At 44.7% G+C, this 25,771-nt stretch overlaps 1 protein-coding gene across 3 annotated transcripts in view; it reads right to left on the minus strand.

Annotated features, from left to right (window-relative positions):
* Positions 1-947: 947 nt before the first annotated feature.
* Positions 948-25,771, minus strand: part of DAB1 (DAB adaptor protein 1) — a 1,133,179-nt gene continuing 1,108,355 nt past the window's right edge. For 2 of the 3 annotated variants that reach the window (XM_082688113.1, XM_082688115.1), the window contains 4 exons: positions 20,104-20,652; positions 16,622-16,749; positions 16,146-16,256; positions 948-4,337 (listed from right to left, as the gene is read on the minus strand). In XM_082688113.1, coding sequence (XP_082544239.1) covers positions 16,161-16,256; positions 16,622-16,749; positions 20,104-20,652 — 773 coding nt within the window. In that variant the 3' untranslated portion in view covers positions 948-4,337; positions 16,146-16,160. The remainder of the gene's footprint in view (positions 4,338-16,145; positions 16,257-16,621; positions 16,750-20,103; positions 20,653-25,771) is intronic. The other variant, XM_082688114.1, reaches the window with a different exon arrangement.

Here is a 25,771-nt window from a genome sequence, read left to right on the forward strand (position 1 = left end):
TGTAGCAATTTGATCCAGGAGTGAGCATTTTCTACTGTATGAAAGTTGCTTCTTCTATTTGCCTCAAATTTATTTTATTGGAATTTTGGCCCATCCCCTCATGTTCTCAGTGTGGCCAAAACTTCTGCTAATTCTATTTATATAATGAGGTCACACTGAGAACATGTGTCTATGCAATCATGAACATAACCATTCCTAGACAGGGGTGTTTTTTTTGGCAACTCGGTGATCTAATTGCAATCTGTAATCTGCATAATTATTGGAAAGACAAACTAATTTAGTTATAAAATTAAATAAAAATCTCACACATACATGCGTAAATATACATATATACACATATATACATTTACCCTTTGTTCTTTAATACACATAAGTCAAGGTGCAGGTTCAAACTATTTTTTTGGGGGGGGGGGTCTTATGTTGTCTCTCTCTCTTTTTTTTTTTTTGATGTGGAGTATGTGAGGGAATATGAAAGAAGATATAGGCTTCCTTCTTTGGGTCCCTTAAAGCAGACGACCTTGCATTGAATGAAGGCATACTCTTTGAGGGTAAAGATTAACCTTGTTGTTCAAACCAACAGTTTAGCAGGTGTTTTTTAGAGGAAGACACAACTCACAGATCTAGTCCTGGGGTCTTTCCCAATTTTGGAAGACTGGTGCTACCTGGAAGTCCAAACAACACAACTATACAGGGTGTGACTTTCTGACCACATTCTCCTCATTCTTCGCTGTAATCCTTCTCCAAGCATACCAAGTGTCTGAAGTCAATGGAAGATGAGCTGATCTAACTACTCCATGAAGCTTTCTCTTTCTGGCCCAGTGCCAGGAAGACTGAGGTCTTTGCCCAGTCAGATGGAAGCTTACAGAGAAGCAATCTCATCTTCCAATCCTCTGCCAAAGTATCCAGTGGAAACTCGTGGAATAAAACCAGGCTAATCTGTTGTTCTCAAACATGTTTATTTGTTAACAGTTATACATGGTGTGTTACAGAAATTAATGGAAAATTTCTAAAAATTTCACTGTTGTTGAATGTATTGTACATAAAGTTAAAAATAATGTGTCCATATATGTTAACAAACTGTCATCTGAGGTAAAGTTAAAGTAGGTCTAGAAATGTACTGCAAACAGTCATTTTCTCTTTCTCATCTTTATTAAAAAAATATGTGTCAGAACGCAGAAATTGAAATGAACCAAACCCACAGAGTAAACATTTTTTTTTTTTTAAAAGAAGGTGCCCGGTACATGACATGAGGGGATCTCAGCAGACACTGGGATGAGTACAGATCATAAAGGAAGTCTGTGGTATGGGGAGATCAGAGAGCTATGGGTCATGGGGACAGAATGACAGGTGGCGTTTCCCTGGTTTCAAAATTTAAAGTGACAAATTTAGTGCTAGTGAAGGATGAGGAATTAACAGTTGCACACACAGATTTTTCTATCGATCTAACCGGAACTGGGCAGACTCCCCATGGCCTTTTGGTACTGGCTCTTACTTGGGAATTCCACTGTACTCTTGGGATAGGATACGGTGATTCTGAGCTCACCCAACAGCGCTCATGAAAACTCAGAATTCTGCCAATGATCACAAGGATGGCAGTTACAAAATCTCGAGTTTATTTCCCTCACTTTCATGCATCACACGGGCATCTTGGTTAAGTCCAGAGTCAGTTTACACATCCAGTCGCATTCACTGAATGATGACAAGTCCACTGGGCTGTCAGTTTCTGCTGGGCGATTACTTCCAGGTGGTGGACCCAAAACAGCAACACCAGTCAGCGTTCACTCGGAACATGTTACGAGCCACCCGAAGAATCGGTATAATGGTGTGATGCTGCATGACAAACTCCAGACAGCCACGGTGAGGGAGAAGATATAGCACCACTTGGTCAGAATCAGAACCACAGACAGCAGAGCAGCGGAAGCCATTTCCTTCAGGGGAACAGCCTATCCTACCCAATCCCCAGCAAACAGAATCGAACCAGTTTCAGGACGACTCTCATGGTCATCACACTTCTCCCATTGTCCCTTCCTGTGAAAGGATGACTTAATTATAAAATAGATGCACATTCCTGGAGAAATCACGTGGACCAACAGGTGACAGTTACAGTGGGGGATAAATGGCCCTTCTCACTTTTCTGGTTCCTTGGACCTTCCACCTTAAGATGACATTGACATAGATTCTTAAGGACATTTGGTCAGTTGAACTAACTGGAAAAAAAAAAATATCATGTTCCAGTGACCTGACGGTATACAACTGGGGCCTCGAGCAGTAATGATTACCTTGATTTCGATTTTCTCTTTGTCAACAAGTATACCTTCTTTCCAATCACTTTACTTTATATTGGTAGGAAGAGCCACAGTATACAGGCCTATTTAAGTCAATCAGATCAGTGTCAAAAGAATGCTACTTTCCCAATTTGAAAACCAAGTAATAACAGGTAACCCCAAATCCAGTTAGTCAGACGGTCCTCTAACGCTTTCTCCTTAGTGTTAAACCACTAAATTCGACATACTGGAACTGCATAGGAACATCAGGAAAACACACGTGACCTGTAGAACAATTCTCTGTAGGGCAAAAATATATAGATTCTTTATGAAAATTATGTGCTAAACATACAAACTGAACACTGCACTTTTTGTCTCAGAAGTGTAAAAAAAAGGAAGCTTAAACTCTTCTGTTCCACATACAAACAGTCCAGCGATCTCTATGGGGGGGTGGGGTGGATGGGAGTGAAGATGTGGGAGGGAGTTTCAGAATCTGAAGGCCAGGCCTTCAGAATGGGAGCGTTTTCTTGTTTTCCGCCAATGGCGGGTACTCCCGTGGAAAGGCTGGAGTCGACGGTGGGGTCACGTGCTCCCTTCCTGTTCACTAGCTGCTGATCGGCCACATGCTCTGCCAGCTGTCCCTGAACTCCAGCTTCCTCCCATATGCTCCACAACAACATCTGGAGAGGGAGCCCCATCCATCAAGTTTGTCACGTCCTGCACTCAATCTGCTACCTTCTCTACAGTGTAATGGCATTATTAAAAAGCATTTTCATTAACATTTATATTTACAAAAAAAAAAAAAACTGGCAATTTTTTTTTTCATTAGAACTCCTTAAAGCCATTTCCCTTAAATATTTAAAGAGTTTAATGGTAAGGTTTTTTTTTTTTCTTTCTTTCAAGTTATAAAATAAAAATCCCATTTGAATTTTCTGATGTACAAAAAGAGATAGAGATGAACCATTGTGATCCCGGAATCAGTTTGTTATTCTGAATATTCATGTCACCATCGTTCCACTAGAAGGTCGGTTTTAAGATCCAAAACCACATTACCAGGATTGTACCAGAAGTATTTGGCAAATGACTTTTCTTTGAAAATGGCACGTGAAGAAGACACTTGTCTGCATAGCATCACAGCAGCAAGATATCGGAAAAATAAAAAATATCATTTTATGGTACTTAGAGTTTGAGCTTCTGAGAAAATCAGATGCATTTTCCATCCTTCTCATCAATGGGATCCAATGTCCTTTCCTACTCACAGAATGAAGGTTCCAGCCGAAAGCTGTCTCTCTTCGCCAGGATGCAGAATAGCTAAAGGGTTGTTTTGGCAACATTCTTGATCATAAGTAACCACTTATTTGTCTTGTGATTTTCAAGTAAATTCATTTCATATGAGGCTTTTCTTTTCCAGTTAGATTTCCTCACCGTAACTAAAAAAAGTCAAAAGCAATACAAAAATTTTTACACCCATTAATTGTCAAACATGACAAAGGAGAGGGGGAAAGATCGCAGACCAGGCCCTGTGGAGTGATGAAAAGACATCGTCATATGTCGACAGGCGTATGGATGAGGAGACTGTAGTCATGGAGGACCTCTTGCTTTTGTCTCAAAGAAGTCAGTGCCAACCCTGCTGTCACTCTCTGAGGCCTGTCACTCCACACTTGATGTCTTTACAGCGGTCAACAGGTCAAGAAATAAAAAGAGAATTATGATTTCGCGTACTGGGTCATCTTAAACCCACACTAAAAGAGCTCAGAATATTTGTCGGCTAAGCGTGATTTGCTTGATTTGCGATTGAATGTTGGGTATAATTTTTTTATACTTTTCTGATTTTTTTTTTTTTTTGTGCTGCCATAGTTCTCTGCCATTGGTTGCCAAAAACTCTTAGTTCCCTCTTCCAAATAAGTCCCGTTGGGCAATCATGAATTTCGTTGTGAGATGAGGTGAGGTGGAAGAATACAAGAGAGCCTGTCGCGATGCTGATGTCCATGCCAGTCTTGAAGCACCGGCTGTGAGCTCACCTCGATGCTACTTCTTAGGTCTGTTGATCTGCGCATAGAGAGGCTCCAGCTCCTGGGGACAGAGGGACAAAGTGAGACCCGCTCTTTTCCAGATAGAATTTTCTGAGACAGTGAGGGAAGGAGGGTTTGGGATAAGAACAGAAAGATGACAGTTTATGATGGATGACCTTAGTTAATTTTCGGATTATGTGATCATGATGCATGTCGTTCTGGCCACTTGTTTTAATCATCGAGAATAACTACTCACCCAGTTTGGCTTTGGTTTTCAAACTGAGACTGGTTTCCCAGTGAGGGGAAAAAAGCATGGTATACCCGAGAGAACTGGGCAAGCAGTGTGGGCAGGATACTTGGCCTTTCTAGGCCTCAGTTTTCCCAACCATTAAATGGGAAAATACTGTTCTTCCTATGGGGTTCTTGGGAGAATTAGAGATAATACATGTAAAGCATCTAGCACAGTGCTTGGCGGTAAGAGGTCTTCAGAAAATGATAACAATCATCCTGAGTCAAGTGCACATTTCTCCAACATAGCTTTATGAATGTCTACTTGAAACCGCAGAAATTCTATTTCAAACGGCTCTTTGGTTTCCACAAGCAGTGAGGACGGGGCACACTCTGGAGTGAGAGAAACAGCAATTAGGATGTTAGCTCTTAGTTAAGAGCTTCCGGGACTGGTTTCCAACCAATCTCCCACTTCAGGGTTGGCCCATCATTTGCTTGTACCTGTGGAACTGGCTGTCCTGAGACAGACACCAGGATTTTCACTAGTACAGAATAAGGCAAATCCTCAGTCCAAAGGGAGATGGGAAATGGTGTTCAGCCCTGCTAGAACTACTTCAGACTTCTTCATGTTGAAATGGTCCAAGATGTGTTGTCCAAGCAGATCAGATCAGGGCTCTGGTCTTAATCATACATAGGCCCTTCTTTCAAACCGACCTGTTGCTGTCACTCTTGGATATTTGTGCCAGAATTAAATGGACACGGTAACATCTTCATTCTGTCATGCTTCTCTATTGGCCTGCGTCTTGCCATGTGGGTATAGATCCTTTCTATCTGCTTATTTTCTTGAACCATCAGATTGAACTGAGATTCTGGGAGCCCTGACCATGTATCTGGCACCATGCTAGCTATCTTCAAGTACATTATCTTTTTAACTCCTCACAGCAGTTATAGCAAACAGATGCTTTATCTCCTTTGCAAATGGGAAATCACATAGAGAGAAGTTAAGTAATTTTTTCATGGTCCTACGGCTGGTGAGTTTGGGACATAAGATCCGAAAGTGGGGCCCAGTGCTTTTTCCAGTCTATTATAACAACTGTCACATAAAAGGAAAGACCGATCATTCGGACTGTAGTGTTGCAGAGTGCTTCGGAGTTCACAAAGCACCCTTGTGTCTTATTTCATCTGCCTAATGGTGCTGGGAGTGGCTTTCATTCTATCCGTCTCATTTTGCAGATAACAATTGAAGGTCAGAGAAGGGGTGTGATCGCAAGGTCATCTGCTGCACTTCATGCATTTAATAGATCATACTGCTTGCTTTTACCCTAAAGTAGAAATGGACTAGGAGAGAATTTTGTCCAGATCCATCCTTTTACAGATGAAGAATCTGAAGCCTAGAGAAAGGAGTTTCTGTTTCTCTAGAGCCACTGGATTCAGTGGCTGGGGCGCTCGACCCTGTGCAGGAAACATCCCAGTTATCTGGACTCCCTGAGTGTGTTAAAATAGTGGAAGTTGGACCTAGGGATGGACTGCAGTATGAAAAGGTTATAGTTCCTACAGATATAAAAATTGAATTTATCAACCAACTTTCCCAAACTGGCTTGTCTGTAATAGAAGTGACCAGCTTTGTGTCCTCCAGATGGGTACCACAGGTTTAAGGTTCTATTTTGTAATAAAATTGGAAAAGACAGGAGTTACTAACATTATACATATTACTCAGCATTCAATATCAACTTGCACTGTAGCTAGCATGAGTTTCACTACTGTATCCAAAGCAAAACTTATATTTAAGAGCAATAATGTCAACAACTCTACTGGTTATACTTTCTTTCTTTCTTTTTCTTTTTTTTTTTTTTCATGCTAAAGGTGTAATTCAATATTTTGGGATTTTTTTTTTCCCCCCCAAAATCCCATGGTTACTTAGAAACCATGTCATGGATAGAATCCAAGACTCCTGCCATCCAATCCAAGATGACCTCTCCTGGACCACATCATGATGATTCTTCCAGGGAAAAGCATCTTCCTACCCTTTGAGGCCCCCTATTCTGTAACAGAACAGACTACCGAGAACACTGGTCTGTTCCTCCAAGTTTTCCACCCGTGACACTTCATACTACTCTTGGGAATGTAAAAAGTATATGTAATCCTTCGCCCAAATGCCTGATCACAGAAAATATGGAAGCCCATTATTCCATATCCCATCTCTGCCTTACTGCTTGGCAGGCCCTTCTGCTTGTCCACGTATGTTGCCCTAGCATAGTAGGTGCTCAATGAAGGTTGGTTGGATTCACAAATGACTATGATAGTTTCTGCTTTCTTCACTGTTATGATCACTTGGTCCTAAATACACTGCAGTTTGCCTTTTTTCTCTCAAAATCTAATCTAGCAAAATCTATAGCAAGTTATTATACACTTGACCCTGCCAATGCCTTGAAATGTTTCAAACCCCTGTTTCAAGGCCAATGCCCACCGTGATACTGTGTGTTTGTGTTCTGCAGGTGGGGCTGTGGGTGGAGCCAAGGTAGAGTAGTGATGTCAAGGACAAGTTCAGGGGAACAGAAATGTGGTCTGCCTGTGCCAGGCTAGAGGATGTATCTTTATCTTCCTTGGGTAGAACTGCTCAGCCCACTCTTCTTTTTGGATACCCTAAGAAGTCAGGCTGCCTTGATCTCACCCTACAGTTTGCTCTCTTCTAATTCTGGAAACTTAATTTATTCAACCGAGAATGACACCTAAAAACAGAAGAAGACAGCAGGCTCAGACAGGGTAATTAATGCCACACTGCATTAACTTTCTGCAGCTGAGATAAATATTCACACATCTCCTGCTTGCCGGAATTCAGCTTCAAATACCCATCACAACAGCAGTAAGGACTGTAGTCAACTCTCAATTATCCCCACTAATGAAGGGGAGCAGTGGTGTGGAAAACCCCAAGCAGCAGATAATCCCAAAGTCTGACACCGTGATGCATTATACGTTTTGGCAATAGCTTTACCTTCCCTGTTATAGAATCTTAGACTGTCAGAGCTGGAGGGGAGTAAGAAATCATTGGATCCAGAAATCTCCGACCTGGCTTCTGGCAAGGTCGTGATGGGTTCTTCAGGCTATTTTCAATATTCCAAAAGCCTAAGTGGAATCATACATTAACACAGCATCCTGTTGGTATTTTTGTTTTCTTCTGGCAGCTTTGACCACATCTCTGGCCTCCTTCAAATCCTTCAGAGGCTCACCATCACCCACAGGGTAAAGTCAAATCTCCTTAGCTGGGCACATTCATCTCATCATCCATTAGAGCTAATAAATGTCCCTTCTAGAGCGTGAATCAAAGCTCAACCTTCAGTCACCTAAATCATGTGTTTTTTTTTTTTTTTCTTCTTTTTTTCTTCCATGTCTTTATGCCTCTGGCAGAATGATCTTTTTGAAATGGATTTGGTCATGCCATTCTCCTTCTCAAAAACAACCATCCTGACTTCTTATTACCCCAAGGAAAATACCACCCCCTTGGGATGGTACACAGCAGGTGTACTTTCCAACATGGCCAGCATCATCCACTTCCTTTCTCTCTCCTATGCCCCACCTTCCGGTCACCTCACATGACAGGAATTTCCTGGCTCTGAGACTCTGTTCAGGCAGTTCCTTGTGCCTTAGGGGACTCCCTTTGTACTGCAACAGGAGTTCAACTTTCAGACCCAGCTCCTATATAAAGGCTTCCTGGACTCTGCAGGTGATGTGGGCCACTCTGTTCTCACTCAGAACTGAGGCATGGTGGAGCTCACTGTGTGGAACGTACTAGAAGATCAGATGATGCAGTGCAGACAGAGGTCTATACAGGGCACTGAAGGAGTCTAGGACCGAGGGACTCTGTTACTTAACTCCTCTACGTTCCAGATTCTTCCCTAGTAAAATCAGGCTATCCTCTCTTTCAGAGCTGTGGTAAGGATTGAAGAAGAAAAAATATATCTATTATCAAGCCCAGAGCCTGCTACAGAAAGGTGAGTTCCTTTTCGACTGGGTATATGTTTTTCTTGTTTGTTTAAATTTTAATAGTTTTTTAAAAAATTATTTTTATTAACATATAATGTATTATGAACCCCAGGGGTACAGGTCTGTGAACCATCAGGCTTACACACTTCACAGCACTCGCCATAGCACATACCCTCCCTAGTGTCCATAATGGGTATGTGGTTTTATCCTTCCTTTGCAGAAGATGGTTTCAGGCCTGATGATCCCCTAAATGGGGCTTCTCCTTCATAGCACCTAAGAGCTCCTGTCCCTGGGCTCTGTTAGGAAGTGTAATAATGGCTCTGGGGTACCCAGGGACATGGTGCAGAAAGAATGTGGAGTTAATCTAGAGAAACTTATCACACTGCTCTGTGGATAAGAGACTTCCACATGTTTGCAGGGTATTTCCAGTATGAATTATGGTCTCACGTACAGGAGCCGTGTAGAATCACAGAATTAGGGTAATAAAAGCTTCTATTTACAGAAGAACTGGCAGTCTGTCAGGTCATTCTTATCTCACATGCACGCTCTCACTTGGGTGTCACACAGAAACTGTACACTGGATATTCCTATCTCTCCTTAGAGCAAAGAAGCAGGCCTCTTCCAAGCTTGGTGACTTGCCCAAGATCATTCAGCCTGCACAGTGCAGAGCTGGATGTAACCAGGTTTTTTTTTTTTTAGCTTTCTTTTTTATTGCAGTATAATATAAACGGCATAGCATTTGCCATTTCAATCATTTTAAGTGTCCAATCCAGTGCCGTTAATTATGTTTGCAATGTTGGACAACACTTTCATCACCCAGACTGTACTCATTAAGCAGTATCTCCCCATTCCCGCACAGCCCCAACCCCCGGGGAAACTCTGATTTCTATTTCTTCCATTTCTATGACTTCTCCTATACTCATTTTAAAATCAGTTTCATTGAGGTATGATTTGCATACAACACAACGTTCTCATTTTAAGTGTACAGTTTGATGAGTTTTGACAAGCATATACACTGTGTGGTCCTCCTCTCCACACTCAAGCTATAGAACTTCCAGAACCTTCCCTGTGTCCTTCTTAGACAATATCTCCCTCTGGCACCAGCAACCGCTGATCTGCTTTTGACCACTACAGATTAGATTTGTCCTTGCCTAGAGTTTCAGGGAAACGTATCCAGGTGTCCTTAAGCCCACTGTCCTCTCCACTACCACGTGCTCCCTCTTGTAGAACATCAAAGCAAGAAGAGCCCTCAGCCTGACCCTTCTTCCCTGCAGGAAGAAAGTGAGGCCCCAGACTTGAGAGCTGTTTTTCTTAAAGTTGCATCAGAAACGGGGTGGTGGGGAGGCAGCAGCCCAGGGTAGGGTCTCCTACTTCTGTGCTTCCTCACCTCCCCCATCCAGGTGGCCCCACCTTTTTGGGTTGATGGGCGGAAGCAAATATTTTCCTATCCTGTCTTATAATGAGCCCCCCCTTTAAAGGCACCTAAATTAAGCTTAGCCCTCTGCACCCCTTTCAATTTTATTATGTGCGTTTTGGGAAACCTGGGCCACAGCTATCAAAGACACGTCCTGTGAAAAAATGTTCAGCGGAGAGAAGCCGTGGCATGCTGAGAAAGGTGGTCTCCGATGTGAGAGCAAAGGGCGCCATGCAACCTGCTTGCCGAGCGAGCCCGTCTAAGCTTGGGGGGCAGAGCAACATCTAGCCAAGCCAGGGTTCCAACTGGAGCCACACGGGAGCCAAAGCTCGAGTCCCTCAGCAACACCCTGCCCAGGCAATCACGAGCCCCAACACCGGGGCCCGGTTCCGTGGGCTTTTACATGTCCTGTCCTCACAAACATAAAAGCCAGTGGTACAGCCAGAGAGCGGACATGAGGCTGAAGTAAAGAACTTAAAGTTTTACCTGAAGACATGAAGACAATCATCAAAAAACACTGCGGTCTCAGAGGCGGGAAGAGCCCAGCAATCCTGACTTCTAATTGCATGAACTTAGGCAAAAATTTTATCTGGGCCTCAGTTTCTTAATCCGTAAAATGGGGCTTGTAATATCTACCTTGAGGGGTTGTGACAAGTAATAAATGAGCTCAAATGGCATAAAAGATTTTAACAAGTGCTGGGAGTCTTTGGATAAAAAGGAAAAGCAAAAACCCACAACACTCTCTGATCACTTTCGGCCTGAAGGTCGGCCTTTCAGGATAGGAATTTGAAGGCAGTGCTGACACTGCTGCCAAGTGCACCTGCTTCCTGAGGTCTCGGGGTGCTGAAACCCACTTGGTGAAACCAGAGAAGCAGAATCTGAGTCTCAGGGCGGGAGGGGGTGTGTCCTGCATATGTTCTGATCAATTCTGCATTTCTCCAACAATGACGGATACTGATTACCTGCTTTGAACACACGCATCATCTTTCTTGACCCTGTCACACAGCAGATGAGACATTGAGGTTGCCGACGCCAGTTCTCTGCTATAAGCAAGGGTATTGTCTAAACTAAACTCCTGGTCGTCAGGAGTGGGCCCTCGGTCTCAGGCCAATAATGCCTAGGAACCCAAATCAAGTCAGCATATTGAACGGTCCTCTGTCCTGTCCTTTGTTGGAATAAGGAAAGCTGGGGGGAGGGGTGCTGCAGAAGGTCTTGTTTGTGGATTGGGTCTTTCATGCTCTAAGCCGGTGACCCAGGCAGGTTAGGAGGCCAGAGAAGGTCAGCCGGGAGGGCATATGGGAATTGCTTTACAGAAGAGAAGACCAAAGGCTGGAAATGAAGCCATCTGCCTCAAGTCACAGAGCTGTTAAGTCGAAGCGAAGCTGCTAAAACTCCCGTATTCTGGTCTGGATGAGAGCTCTTGAGTTATTTAATCTGGGTGCAGATTCAAATCCTAGCCCCATTATGAGTGAATCTTAGGATTTCTAAGCCATTGACCTCTCCACCTCACCTGTCCTATCTGTGAAATGGGAATGATAAAAATACTTAAGTGGGTTCCCTGGAGGATTCAATTAGGTGATGTTTATCAAAAGTGTTATAAACATGCTAGGAATTTTAAGATCTACTTTGTTAGTGGTAGTAAATGAAGGGCATGGTGATTGCCTTCTGCAGAGTGATTCTAGAAACAGCGAGTGGGATCTAAATCAGAGGTCAGCTAATTTTGGTGGCTTTCTGTTTTTAATAATTAAGTTAATAAAGTATTTTAAGTATTACTGGAACTGAGCCACATCCATTCCTTCAGGCACTATCTTTTCCTGCTTTCTTTCTCTCACGGTGGAGTAGATTCATTGCAACGGAGACCTGGCCCACAAGGCATAGATAGTTACAAAGAGTCTGCTGATCTCTGGGTGAAATGATCAGCATATCCTGCTTGTGCCTACTCCACTAGTGGCTTAAAACCATATTGAAAGCTTGCTGTGCCCCGTCTGGTTTTCTCCTTTGACCTCCAGATAAACTCCAGCAACCCTCTGCATTGCTACTTGGGTGTCTCATGGGCATCTCAAGTGCAGCTGGAGGTCGGAAGTAAACTGCTCTCTCTCTGGTCAAGCATGCCGTCCTGTGCTGTTCAGCACAGTGACTCGGCACCCCCTAGATTCCCAGATCAGGAATGTGGGATTCATCCTAGGTTATGTCCTCATCCTCACTTCCCATTTCCCTTCAGACTTAACCTTCTCTTGATTTCATCTTTTAAATATTTCTGGGCACCAAGCCCCCATCTCTCCATCCTGGCTGACCAGGCCCTCACCTGGGCCCTTCCTATCCCCTGACTGCATGAATCCCAACACTTTGGTTTGGACTTGGCTCTGAGCACTATGTCCAAGAGACAGACAGATTATTTTCTTTCTTTCTTTCTTTTTTTTTTTTTTTTTTGGTTTGTTTGTTTGTTGTATTTGTGGTTCTCTGATTTAAGGCTCTGTTCCTTCATTCTATTTAAAACCGAAATAGCAACAATAATTCCAAATACATGTATTCTGCTTTCAAAGCTTATAAAGCACTTTCATATTCATGATTTCTGATTCTGGAACAGCCTGGGGAAGGAGCTGTTATAATTAATTATCCACATGCATCCATGTGAGGGACCAGGGTATAAAGGGGTTACATGCTTGCCTAAGGTCACCTGCTTTAAAACCATAATCCAGACCTAAATCCCCGACTCCACGCATTTTTTCTCTCTTTTTAAAGAGATTTTGTTTTTGTTTTTGTAGATTCTTCCTCCTAAGGTATTTGAAGTTCAGCCTTCTTTTCCCTCGAACACCAGAAATCCATCAGGTAATATTTCCCATGTCTTGGGTTCCCGCTACGAAGATCGGTATTAAAAACATGACAGCGACATATTATTTATGGCAATATCCATTGTTACTAAGGGAGACAGACCAAACAATTCCCCATTGTTATAGATGCTACTTTGACTTGACAGCTGGGCAAGTCTGATAGGCAGTTTATTTACTTAGCCATTTAACCAAATAAATGTTTTCATTTTTCTTTCATCTCCTCAAAAGCTAACATTTCGCCCTTAAAATTGCTCCAGCAACACGTCAGTGGAGTATAAATTACCTGCCATTCCCACACCAGTCATTACAATATTATTTTGGTTCTTTTTTCCTGCCCCTGTTGACCCAGTCTTTCAAAGACATGTGATTCTCCCAGACGGGAGGGTAGGGGGGAGAAAACAAAATAATTGAAGATATTTCCCTTTATTGCGAAAACAGAAATGCTGTATGAGATTGGTCCTGAAGCTTCCACCGGTGAAGACGGAGTCTGTTTGTTTCCTCTTGCTGTGGTGCGAGATGACTTTCACTTATCAATAGCTGTCCCCCCTACCTACTAAGCATTGTGTGGGTATTTCTAATAAAAAGCAGCTGGGATAAAATGCAAGGGTGATAAGAACAAGACTCCTGCTTTCCAGCTGTATGAAGACAAAGGGGAAAAGAGAGCCACGGATGTGGCTTTCCCTGCATGGTATCCCTTCCTCAAATGTCTGGAAAGGCACTAAGGGATTGCAGTCAGGAGATTCCCCGTTGGGTGGATGAGTGAATGTGACAGAGGCGGGAGCGTCAAACGTGACTTGGGTTGCTAGGGATAGAAGGGCCCAGGAAGGCTCATTTGGACTTCCCTTGGGGTGGGTGGATGGGTGCGGGGGTCTTTGGGGATATGTCAGCCTGTTGGCCTGGGATTCTTGAGAGGCGATCGTGATACTGCTAAGCTAAGTGTTCAAAGGGAGAAAACTGTTTCATTGTAGATTACAGTCCAGCCTTTTTGGGGTGGGAGCTTTTTGGGGTGGGAGCTATTGACTGTGACTTATAAGTCAACTGGAGACTGGTCATTTTTTGGAACGGAGAGGGGGTTCTGTGAGACCCTCATGGGGATCATTCTGATTAGAGAGCTTAGCTATCAAAATTTTCTTTTCCTACTTTTTTTTTTTTCCCCCTCTGAAACTGTTTTAAGGCATATTGAAAACGACCTCCAGATAAAATCCAGCAGCTTTCTGGCACTTCTACATGGAGATGCCATCTCTATCCGGAGGCATATTGCAAATTAATTATCTGAAGATAGGAAATACAGAGCAAAACCTCCCAGCCAATGGCCTGGGTCCTGATGGTATAATGCATTCCATATCAAGGCAAAATATATAAAATCTAAGGTACTGGGGAACATGTATTGAGCACGTAGGATGATGACGGTGATGCTAGGGCTGATGACAGCTAAGATCTGTTGCGCGCTTTCTATGTGCCAGATGTTGTGCTCACCTCATTTTGTCCAAACAATAACCCTCTGAGGAGGACACTGTTTTTATCCTTATTTTCAAAAATAAGATAGACAATTACTATGAAATCTCATTAGGGTTTACAATTCTAAACTCAGTTTCCCTCCAGGGCCCAGATTTTGAAGCTGAGTTTTGAGCTGAGGGCTGAGTGTCTGTCTCCCTCCTAGAGACTGAATCACTACCTCTGCTAACCTAGCAGATGATACAAGCCTCTTCTAGAAGGTGAAGAAACCAAGACTCAAAAGAAATTATGGTTCTTGCCCAAGCTTTCCTGGGCAAACTGGAGTTTGGATCCAAGTTCCAAATTCCGAGCTCTTCCTACTGCCCCATGGTCCGTCCATTTACAACTCTGCCACAGGACAGCCTGAGGCCCCAAGAAAGAGTTGGGCTTGTTTGTCTCCAGCTGAACAGGCTCATGAAGACAAGGGTTTGATACATTGATCTGCAAATGGTGTAAGTCATCTTTGTTTTCTAGAAGAACTTCAATTTTAGGATGATGTTAGCCGTTATACTGATGAATGGCTCTTGTCACCTCTAGTTCATTCATCAAATTTTTCAAGACAAGGTTGAGCATGTGAAATAAAACATACACAAGGGGTAGAAAACCTCTTGGGGAATCTTTTTAAGGCATCCACCCATAATCCACAGCTCTTCTCTTTTCTGGAACATCGACTTTGTCTTTAATTCACCAGCTTCCCAAATAGCTTTGTAAGACAGAATTTTTAAAGGGGTTGTACGTGGCTTTGCATGGTGTGATGTGTTATTATATGCTGTTATACTGATAGAAAACGTGGCAAAATATACAGTATGTTAAGTTCTTTAATCATAAAATCTATTAGCAAAATACACTTTCCAAACACTGTATTAGCTTTCAGGAACTGTCAAAATAACTTCCATGTGAACTGAGAATGATTTCGAGGCAGACTCAGAATCCATTTATGAATGGTGAAAACTATTTACCATTTTAATGGCTCTGACCATGCTGTTCAGGACTAAAGAAGGGGAGCTCTGTGGGTAGAGCTTTGCAGTCCTACGCATTTATGGAAAACTAGGAAAGTATCTGAAAATTGAACACATTTGTCAAGGAGTGACCTCCAGAATCATGCCTGGGGAACGAGGTGTACTTCTGTCTCCCAAGAAGATTTGCTTCATCAGCTCCTCTTTCTTTTGATCAAATCAGAGGTATTGAAATTCGAGTGCCAAAAGCCACTTCTAGTGTATGTGAGTACACTTCTTTCAAAGTAGCTGCTGATGGGATATGAAGTGGTTCGGTGGTGAGCCGTACATTGCAGCACAGGTGCAAACAGCAGAGCCTCAAGCAAATGCTACGCATCTTTGAGCTCTGAATTTCACTTTTACGTTAGGAAGGGTGAGGGGGTGCCCGGGCTACCGTGATCATACATCTCTAGCCATCTAATTTCAAGCACTGCTTGGTTTTGTTTCTTGGGATGTTTGGTTGGTGACCTCTTTAGATCTGCGGAGGGTAGGCAAATGCGGTGACGCTTTGTGTAAAAGATGAAAGCATCTGGATCACCCCCCAGTGAGAAAGGAATCGGGGTGGGGGGACTGTGTCCATCTTGGAAGGCTGATGCTTTCTGAAACTGAATCCATGTTGAGGAATGGGGACCGTGCCTCATTCTATCACCACCATCCACTCAGCACATATAATTAAGAAAAGATTATGACCATTCCCCACTCCTCACCCCTACCCCTACCTAGCAGTGTATGTCAAAGGTCATGCATCCATGAGGAAACACAAGATGGCAAACAGCAGGCAAGGAGAGACGGTGCGAACATCAGGGATGGGCTCAGGCAAGGAGAGACGGAGCGGACATCAGGGAGGTGACTTCGGAAATGGAGGGACAAGCCAAGGGAAAGTAGAGAGCTTAAGGGTGAAGTAGATAAAAAGAACAGATACCTACCCAGACCTGTGCTATCTAGCTACCGGCCTGCGGACTTATATTATCACCACTGGGCTCCCCACTGGGCTCCCCAAATGGATCACTGTTGGATGAGGCCTGTGATCCATCAGGCTAGAACACAAGAAAATAACACTTTTTTTTTTTTTTTGGTCTTTTCAACAACGGAAAGCAGAAGACAGCTGGGCATAAATTCATGCATACATATAATCAGTTATTTTAAAAGGAGGCAGCAACAGCCGTTGGAGGACGCCACACCCACCCATGCAGGGCCGTGCTGAGCGACTCACGAAAGGACAACGCTTTTCAGCTGCTCATTTGATCATCAAAGAAAACGCCCCCTAGGGCCCCATTTAGAACCTGAGACTCTGAGCCAGCATTCTTTCCTATGTGGGTTTCCTGGGCCACTGTCCATTTCATATACAGCAGTTTTAATTTTAAGGAAAAGCAGACCCAGAAAGAACAGACCAGCCACTTACAGCTTCTTGCCCTTCGCTCTTGCTGGGACTTTCAAAGCCCTCTTCAAAGATGTCATCCGTGGTGGGATCGCTGGCATGGGACGCAGATGATTTGGACGGAGAACTCTGTCGAGGGGCTGGGGTTGGAGCTACACAGAGACCAGGCACAAAGAGGGAACATCGTTAGGTGTCTGGCTGTGCCTGAGTACCTCCCACCAAGACCTCGGGGATCTGGTTATGATCAAGTCAAGTCTGACTTTCAAAGCCCTCTGCTTTCTATCCCGAACATCTCCTCTGTACATATTGATCTCGTCCTGTCAGACACTTGACGGGAAGGAGTGGGTGCATATGGTTGGGGCAGGTGGTGGTTCTCTAGGAATGGCCCTTGGATCAGCAGCACGAGCACCTCCGGGAACTTGTTACAGATGCCGTCTTGGACCCCCGCCCCAGACTGATGGGCTCAGAAACTCTATTCGTATAAATATTTGAATAAACAGATCAGAGGATGTGGATGCACGTTCGGAGCACCTTCAGTTGCCATCAGAAATTTTATGGATGGTATCTCTGACCCGCGTAAAGCCTCTTTGAGGTAAGAGTGATTTCAGTTTCACAGCTCAGGGAAGTGAGGTCATGAAATTGCTTGAGGCCCTGTAGCTGGTGACTGGTTGAGGCAGGCCCCGTATCCTTACACATAGTAGGCATGCGTTGAACACGTGTTGAATGAAGAGTGCCTCTGTGATGTGGGAAAATGGGAGGGAGCCGCTGGCAGCTTTATGCCTCACTCCATAAGGACATGAGTCTTCTGTCCTAGCCTTCCCACATGTTCCTCCTCTCATTTGGTCCAGAGGTTATAACAAATATGCCATTTGAAGCTATTCTTCGTTCAATAATTTCTAATTTGGCTCTGAAAACGCCAGTCACTGGCTCAGCCCCAAATGAGGAGGTGGTGAGGCTTGATTTAGTAGCTAAATTTCGAATGGCACGGATAAGGCCCCCTCCCCTGCCATCATTGCCCAGAATTTCCAAAATCTGGCTGCTTATCAGACAGCAAGTGATTATCAAACTTGGTGAGTACCCTTTGCCTTGATGGGTCTATATTTAGATGAACGATGCTATTTGCTTGGCATTTTGTATTCACTGCATTCTCTAATGCAAATATGGCAAAATGGTGTTGGACCTATTCTTTCCTGATGAAGAAACTGCATCTCTGAGAGGTGAAGGAGCTTTTTCAGGGCCAACAGAGCCATGGAACAGGTGTGCTGAGATTTAACGGAGCTCTGTCTACACTGTCCAGCCAGCTGTGAGCTCTATTTCTACTTGACATTGGCCTTTGCTCTGACTGATCCTCCACTCAAAACATTCTGAAGGTGACGCTCATGGATTTTTTGTTTTGTTTTGTGAGATGATTATGGAACAGACTCATACTAGTGGGTTTAAGTGAGATAAGCAGTATGAGAACCCCTCAGTGCTTGACAGCTGTTGAATAAATGTTAATGTAACCGGATTTCAAATTGGGTTTGAAGTGGCTTATTGCTTTCTGAAGGCTGAGAACCTGGGCTGAGCTGCCAATCTGAGAGAGGTTGTACTGGTCCTACCTATCAGAAGAAATCAATCAGAAGTATAATTAGGGGTTCATGTATGCAAGTGTTTTAGCCTTTAGAAGTTTTTTCTAGGGTATCTGTATAATCTGAAAGAGTGGTTCTAAATTTGGGGCAGCTGAAATCCTAGGGGGCATCTGGCAAAATCTGGGGTCATTTTTGACTCTCAGGACAAGGGAGAGAGGATGTGTGCTTTTGGCATCTCATGGGCAGGGGGCAGGTACTTTGGTCAACATTCTACAAGTACAGTGCATACCCCACAACAAAGAATTATTTGGCCCCAAATATCAATAAAGCCTAGGTTGCGAAACCATGCTCTGAGACATGACAGTGGCTGAGGGGTCTTTGTTCTGTTCCTTTCAATCTCTGTGACTTCTCCCAAATGTCTCCATGCACTAGATGCTACGCTAGCATCATGAGAAGTGTATGAATGGTTTGGACCCATTTCCTGTCCTCAAGGAACTGAAACTTCCCCTTTATTTGTAGCCGGCATGCAAGTCCATTGCAAGAGAGACACTTGTTTTCAAAAGATGCCTGCTTATTTATGCGTGGCTCTCATTCTCCCAGCATTTCATTTTTTATTCATTACTCTTCACTGAAACCCCGTGACTTAGAGCTAATAGAGATGCCCCCACTGTGGAGATCACATGGCCTGAGTGGGAGTAGCTCGTTTATACACATAGAAGGCATTCCTTTTCAGAACTGCCTTCCGAAACTGGCTGAAATGACACTATCTAATTGTGTTAACATTAGATTTTTTGACGATTCTTGCGATTGGCCAAGCAGTGAACCCTATCATTTGTGACAGTAATGAAAATGCCACACTCACTGTTCCATGAGATTTTCTCTTTCCTATCAAGCGTCAAGGCCCGAGCTGAATGACCGGACATCTTTCCAAGCATATGCGTGCTTAAGTGTATCTGGGTTCTGACTAGCTGTGTGGTTACGATTTCTGGACGCTTGCAATGGAAAAGCGAGCTAGGACAGAATCACTGAGTGCCTGAATTAGAAGGAGGCACACTGCCTGTCCAAGCCAAAGCAGGCCTTTTACCCATGACACAGCTGAGGTTAAGAAAAGTCACACATTTGCCCAAAGACGCTGCTTTATAGTAGAAGAGCCAACGCTGGAATCCTGGTCCAGGAATTCCGCACAGCATCACTCAATATGCAATTATAATGGTGACAACAATGTTTTAAAGTCAGTGAGGTACACAGTGTTTCATGTACCACTGAATCCTTTTACTATCCCTTAGCCTAAGATAGATGAGGAAATTGAGGCTCATAGAAGTGACTCGCCCACAGGCACAAGACTAGGAAGTGATAAATCTGTTCTCAGGGTTCGTGGCCTAGAGCTTTCTGCTTCACTGCCATTTTTCCTCTTTGACTACCCAAAGCCTTGAGCCAAAATCTGGCTTCAGCTCCACGAGTTGGGTGAGACCTTACAACTGCTCTGTCTCTCCCCTACGTTTTCTACTCTAACTTTTTTGTCCTTGTTGCCCCGACTTTTGAAATTCATTTTCACCATTCATCTCCATTTCAATAGCCCATATCAAAATCTGTGTTTCATAAATGCAGGGTAATGAAAGAATGGGCAGATGGATAAGCAAATTAACAAAAACATAAGCAGCAGAGTGACTGGTAGAAAAAGAACAGGTTTGTATTTAAATCTACTGCACTCCTCGTCCTTGAACCTCACTTTCATTATTGGCCAAACAGGTCTAACAAAACCTATAATAAGCATTATTACGAATATAAAAGTAATAAAAACAATGTATATGAAGAAGATATGTATACTTTGTAGCTATTACTATTATTCATAGTGTTATAAAGTTGAGTTGAGTTCTCTGACTCCAGAAACAAGGCATCACTCTCAATGGATTTATGTCTCCAAAGAAGGGCACTCACGTGAATTGGTTGATGGCGTGGTAGAAGTCACAGGGGTCAAATTCAACTGGGAGATGTCAAAGTCATCACAGTCATCTGTATCCTGTGCCACCCCGACTTTGTTGAAGTAACTGGAGAAGGCCTCTGAGGTACAGGTGAGGGAGGGTTGGTCGGGTTTGCGGGAGGGCACGGGTGGAGGCTGGGCCATCTGGAAATCCTTAAACATTTCCTTCCCCATTTTCTGTCTGGGCTTCTCGGTCTGTGGACTTGACCTGGTGGAGTCACCCGTGGTTGGGACGGTTGCAAGGGGGGTGAGGGGACCTTGGAACATGGCGGCTGGCAAAGGCATAACAGTTTGTGTGGGCATGAAGGCGGCTGGCGGAAACTGCCCGGCCACAGTTGGCCAGGGCTGCTGAGTGGCAGGGAAGAGACCCGGCTGGCCCCATGCGATGGGCTGAGCCCCCGGCATCACCTGAGCGACTGGTGGCTGAGCACCCATGGCGATCTGCTGTTGGACGAGGGGCTGCTGGCCCCAGAAGGACGGGAGGACGGCGCCCATTGCAACATAACCTGGAAGGGTGGAACATGAGAGTCAGGCACCTGGGAAAGAACTCATGGGTTCAAGGGATCGGCAGAAAGATACGGAGCCGCTAGTAGGTGTCAGGCTCTGGGCTACAGACCGTGGACAAGGATGAGTAAGACAAAAGTTCCTGCTCTCGTAATGTTCAAGTTAGCTCAAACCAGTGTGCTTTTTTCCCCTACCATTTGGAATTTTAGAAAAAAGCAAAACTGGCTTTGATAGTGTTACTAATAAACTATATTAAAGTAGTAATTATGTAGTATGTTAGAGCATCAGTAGTTTTTTTTATTCTGATGTTTTTTCCTTCAGTATCTTTCTGTCATTCTTATGTAAATTTACACTGTTATACAATATTTTAAATGGAAAACTTAAATTTTATTAAAATAATTAATCTTTTTAAAATTGCCTTTCTAGGTGAGTTCTAGAAGTTTCCATATCTTGCTGGAGTCTTTTTTTCCTACTGTATGCTTTTAATATGAGTTTGCATTTGCCAAAATGTCTTGTTGTTGTTTTTTTTAATAGATGTGAAGCGCTGGTTCTGGTAAAGAGTAATTCTAAAAAAAAAAAAAAAAAAAAAAAAAAAAAAGTTCCTGCTCTCATGGAGCATTCCTTCTAGAGAAATGGTCAGGGGAAACCTTTCGAACGAGTTGATTTGTAGGCGGAAACTGGAATGTGGTGAGTGAGCAAGCCAGACATATATCTGAGAGATAATGATGATATTGCTACAATCATTAAAGGTTTCTGAACTCACACAGACGCAGGAGCTGGTGTGTCTCAGTGGAAAAGGAAGAGGACTAGGAATCGGGCACACATGGGTTTGAATCCTGCCTCCCCTTCTTGCCAGACTGATAGCATAAGCTCTCTAAAAGTCAGGCTCTTTGTTGGAAAGCCAGGTTGTAAGATCGTCATTTTAAACACTGAGGCTGTGTGCCAAAGGAAGAAGAATTAGGAGTGCTGGGGTTTTTGAGGCCTAGGTTAACACTCAGACTGATGATTCGTATCTCTGGAATTCAGGGAGAGCTCCACAAGCTCTCCCAAGCTCTGCCTCCTTATCTGTAAAATGGACACAAAATACCGTCTACCTCAGGGGCTTGGTTTAAAGGTAAACGGAGATGACATATTTGATGTGGAGTTTTGCACCTGACACAAAATGAGCATTCAGTAAATGTTAGCAGTTAGTGGGATGTGAATCAGAGAGAGCCCAGAAGGTACTTAATACCTTGCTTGGTACATAGCAGCCAAGCAATAAATGGTAGCTCCAGGTATTATCATATGTTATTTCTGTATTGTTACTATGCCAATTTTAGGTGACTGTCCACTTATGCAGGAGCCCCTCGTACAGTGGCCTAGGTTGGGTAATGTGCAACTCCAAGGGGTCTACTCACATCCGTTACCATGTTAATTGTTGGCGGTACTAATTCCTTTCAGGTGAGAATAAAATCATTTTTTAAAAGAGCACAAGTAACACTTTCCACAGTAGCAACAGTAACACATTTTTTTCCACTTGCTACATGCCTCTAACTTCTAGGTTCAGTATTAGATGTTTCACATCCTCACTCCAGAGATAAGGAAACTGGTGCCCAGAGACAGACGGTCTGTGCTTGGGGTCACGCAGCCAGCATGAAGGGGGATCAGGACCTGAACTGAGGTCACCTGTCCCCAGAGATAGCATTCTTCCCTCCGCATGACACTGCCCCAACTCGATGGCCTACTTTGCACCATAAGCACATCTGGTCTGGTTGCCCACCTCAGGTTGCAGCTAACTGTGGGCGGGCCCAGAGAAACTCCTAGGTGCTTCCAATGACTCCTGCCCTTCTCAGAGGGCACTGCGGCCACACGCCTGTGCAGTTGAGCCCAGGACACAGATGCCCAGGCTGGGCAGAGAAGAGCAGAGAGAAGCTGGCTTGACCTGACTTCCCAAAACCAGCCTTTTCATGGCTGTCAGAAGGAGTTTGCAGGGGTACGGCAGTGAGGCCAGGGAAGGAAAGTGGGTGCAGAGTATCCTAGCAACTTCCAGGGGGAAGGCAGACAGGCACTGCGGCGCTGATCGTGTCATGATGTCGTGATGTCAGGGACTCTGGAGAGCTCAGAGAAACCTCACTCATGAGGGCTGCCTCACTCAGGCTCTAGTCTCAGATCCCCTGGCCCTCGACTGATGGCTAAGGAGTGGGGACAACATTCCATGACCGGCCATTTCCTTGCGAGGTGACAGCAGGATCCAGAGAAGTGGAGACGGGGCACCAGGGCTTCCTGCGGAAGAGGTCAGCAGTATGCCGGCCATGCTGAACAGACCGTATCCTTCCACGACCACGCAGCCCTAGTGCACGTAGTGAAGAGGCATGGGGGCTGGCATTTCAGCCGGGAGAGGGGCGTGCATTGCCTCTCACCTCACAAGCCACACAATAAGGCAGTGACTTGAGTCCACCAACAGACTCAGCACTCTGTAACTGCTTTTCTCATTTTCTGATTCGCTTTGATGGGGCCCAGTGGTTCTCAATGGAGGGAGGGGGTGGTGATCAGGACATTAGTGGGGTGTATTTTGGCTGTCAGGATAACTTGCTAGAGGGAGACACTACCCGCACTTAAGAGGCGGGTTATCCTATGTTGTGTGAGACCAACGTGCACAACAAAGAATTCCCCCATGTTCTGTCTACAATTATTTGAGTATGGGCAGGATGTTGAGTTACCTAGAAATTCAAAGTTTCTTTGCACAGTTTGAGTGCACTTAGTTTTTCAGGACTGTAACAACTGTGTGCCTTGAGGGCAGACTGTATTTTATTTTTGTTTGGAACAGGGCCAAGAGTTGTTCAACATTTGGGAATGTTGTGGTTCCCGACAGAAATACTTCCCATGGTGTTCGAGCGGGCACAGCGTTCCTGGGTCCTTCTGCACCTGCGGCAACTCTGAAGACAGGTCTACACATCTGACCACTTTGTAGGACCTCTACTGCGGTTGCACCTGGGTATTTTCCTTATTGAAATCGATGTCTTTTTATTATAAATGAGTTTTTATAGATTTCCTCCTTGAAGCACAATGATGGCAGCATATCGACTTTTAAAAAAACTGTGGGTTAAGTGATATTATCTATGAATTTCAGTTCAAGAATTTAAAGAAAACTTTACAAATATCTGTCCTAAAAGGGGGGCACTGAGTCTGATGGGATGGACACGGATCTTTCAATGACCTCAATCCTGATGCCCGTTTTGGTGACGGGATGGGCAGTCTCAGCCTCCCGCCAGGCTATCCTTCCACTCCACGCCCCCCCCCCCCCGCCATGCCATCGCAGGACTGCTCCAAAATGCAAGCAGAGTGCTTCACTGCCGGGGTTATAGTGTTTAGATGCCCAAGCGAGGCTTCGGAGACTTCAGGGATCAGGCCCCTTCCCAGCTCTCCATGCCGTTTTCACTGGCACCTTTCCCTGGGGCAGCAGCCGCACACACAAACACCCCTCACTCTCTCCATCTCTGCTCGTGCTTCTGCTTGGAAAGCCACCCCTACTTCATGTGGCTGAGCCTTACGGACTCCCTGAGAATCAGCTCAGCGTCATCTCTGCCGGGCGCCTTCCCTGCCCTCTGGACTCCATTGGTTCTCCTTCTCTGGGCTTCTGCAGACCCCAGTGTTCATCTCTCTGATGGCACGTGTCACACTGAGTTGTAACTGTCCCGTTATTCTGTGTTCTCTATTAGACAAGCAACCACCTGCTAGTAGGAACGCTTTATTTTCTCTTTCCCTGTCCTCTGTGTCTAATGCCATCTGGGACGCTCCTCAGCTGCTCCATAAACGCCAGAGCCTGGAGGAAGTCTCTCTGTAAAGGTGAGTGAGTCATAGCAGAATCATGCCTTCCCTGCACTTGGCCAAGTGAACAATTAAACTCCAAGATCGGTAAGTGCTGTGATCTCTGATGATTCTACTGTTGGTGGCAGGTTTTTCGTTCCTACTGTCTTCCCCCCCCCCCCCTCCCACAAGCAACCAACAGATGGGCTGTGCACACTTTTCTGGAGAGAGCTATTAACATGTCTCCCTGGCTTCATGCCATCTGCTTCAGACCCAAGTACAATATCCAAAAGAGAAAAAAAAAAAAAAAGCAGCACAGGGTAATTGGGTATCATGTTTGGGACCTTGCAGGTCTCACTCGCTTTTTCCTGGGGATGGGGGGGGGGCGTGGTCTCTGCAGCCTGGGCCCTTCCCAGACCTGTGAGCTCAGGTTCTCCGGCCACGTGGCATTGGACATGCCTGATGGGACCCCTCGGTAGCCGCCTGCGGCAGCACTGGACAAGACAAGCCACTTGGTGGCTGCCACAGAAGCCACTTAGCAGCTTGGTAACACTGACTCATTAATGTTCGACAGTGGAGGGAGGAGGTGCCACGGAGCATCTGTTTATGCCACGGAGTTCAGATCAATCATAAATCTCCTCGCTGCGAAGTGAAAGGGAACACCTGCATCACTGCCTCGCAGTTAGATCTCGAAGGAGGCTTGGCAATTGCAGTTTATAACCAGATGCTTGCACCTGGGGATACCTTATTATCTGAATTTTAAAAAGTAGACTAAATGTGAGAAGAACAGTGACATTTAAGGGACTCCCCCAACACACACGCAGAATTTGTATGGTAATGCTTATTTACGTGATCCCATTCATCCAACCATCCATTCATTTGAAAAGAGCCCTCCTGGGTGTGAAGCACTGTTTCAGTCTCTGGAGATGCAGTGAAGACAAAACATTAAAGAAAAAAAAAATTCCTTGCCCTCGTGGAGCTTCCATTTTTGGCACTGATCCTCACAACGAGCCTTGTGTAGTTGGTATCGGTATTTCTTTACACTGTGTCTGAGATAGTGCAGCGGGCGGAGAGGACGGCTTGAGGCAGCGACCACAGGGCACAGTGCGGGGGTGGGGAGAGCCAGCGCTCCTAATGGACAAGCTAGCAAACATCTATTGACTGCTTACTTACAGAAACACCGCCAGGCACTGTTTGATGCGTATTAACTCATGCAGTCGTCAGACCAGCTCTATGCGGTGGAATGACCGTCCCCATTTTACAGATAAGCTCCCTGAGGCTCAGAAGAGATTCAGCGGAGCGTGACACAGTTGGCTAGTGGCAGCAACCGTATTT

Source organism: Mustela nivalis, assembly GCF_964662115.1.
Source record: "Mustela nivalis genome assembly, chromosome: 10".
NCBI classification, from domain to species: domain Eukaryota; kingdom Metazoa; phylum Chordata; class Mammalia; order Carnivora; family Mustelidae; genus Mustela; species Mustela nivalis.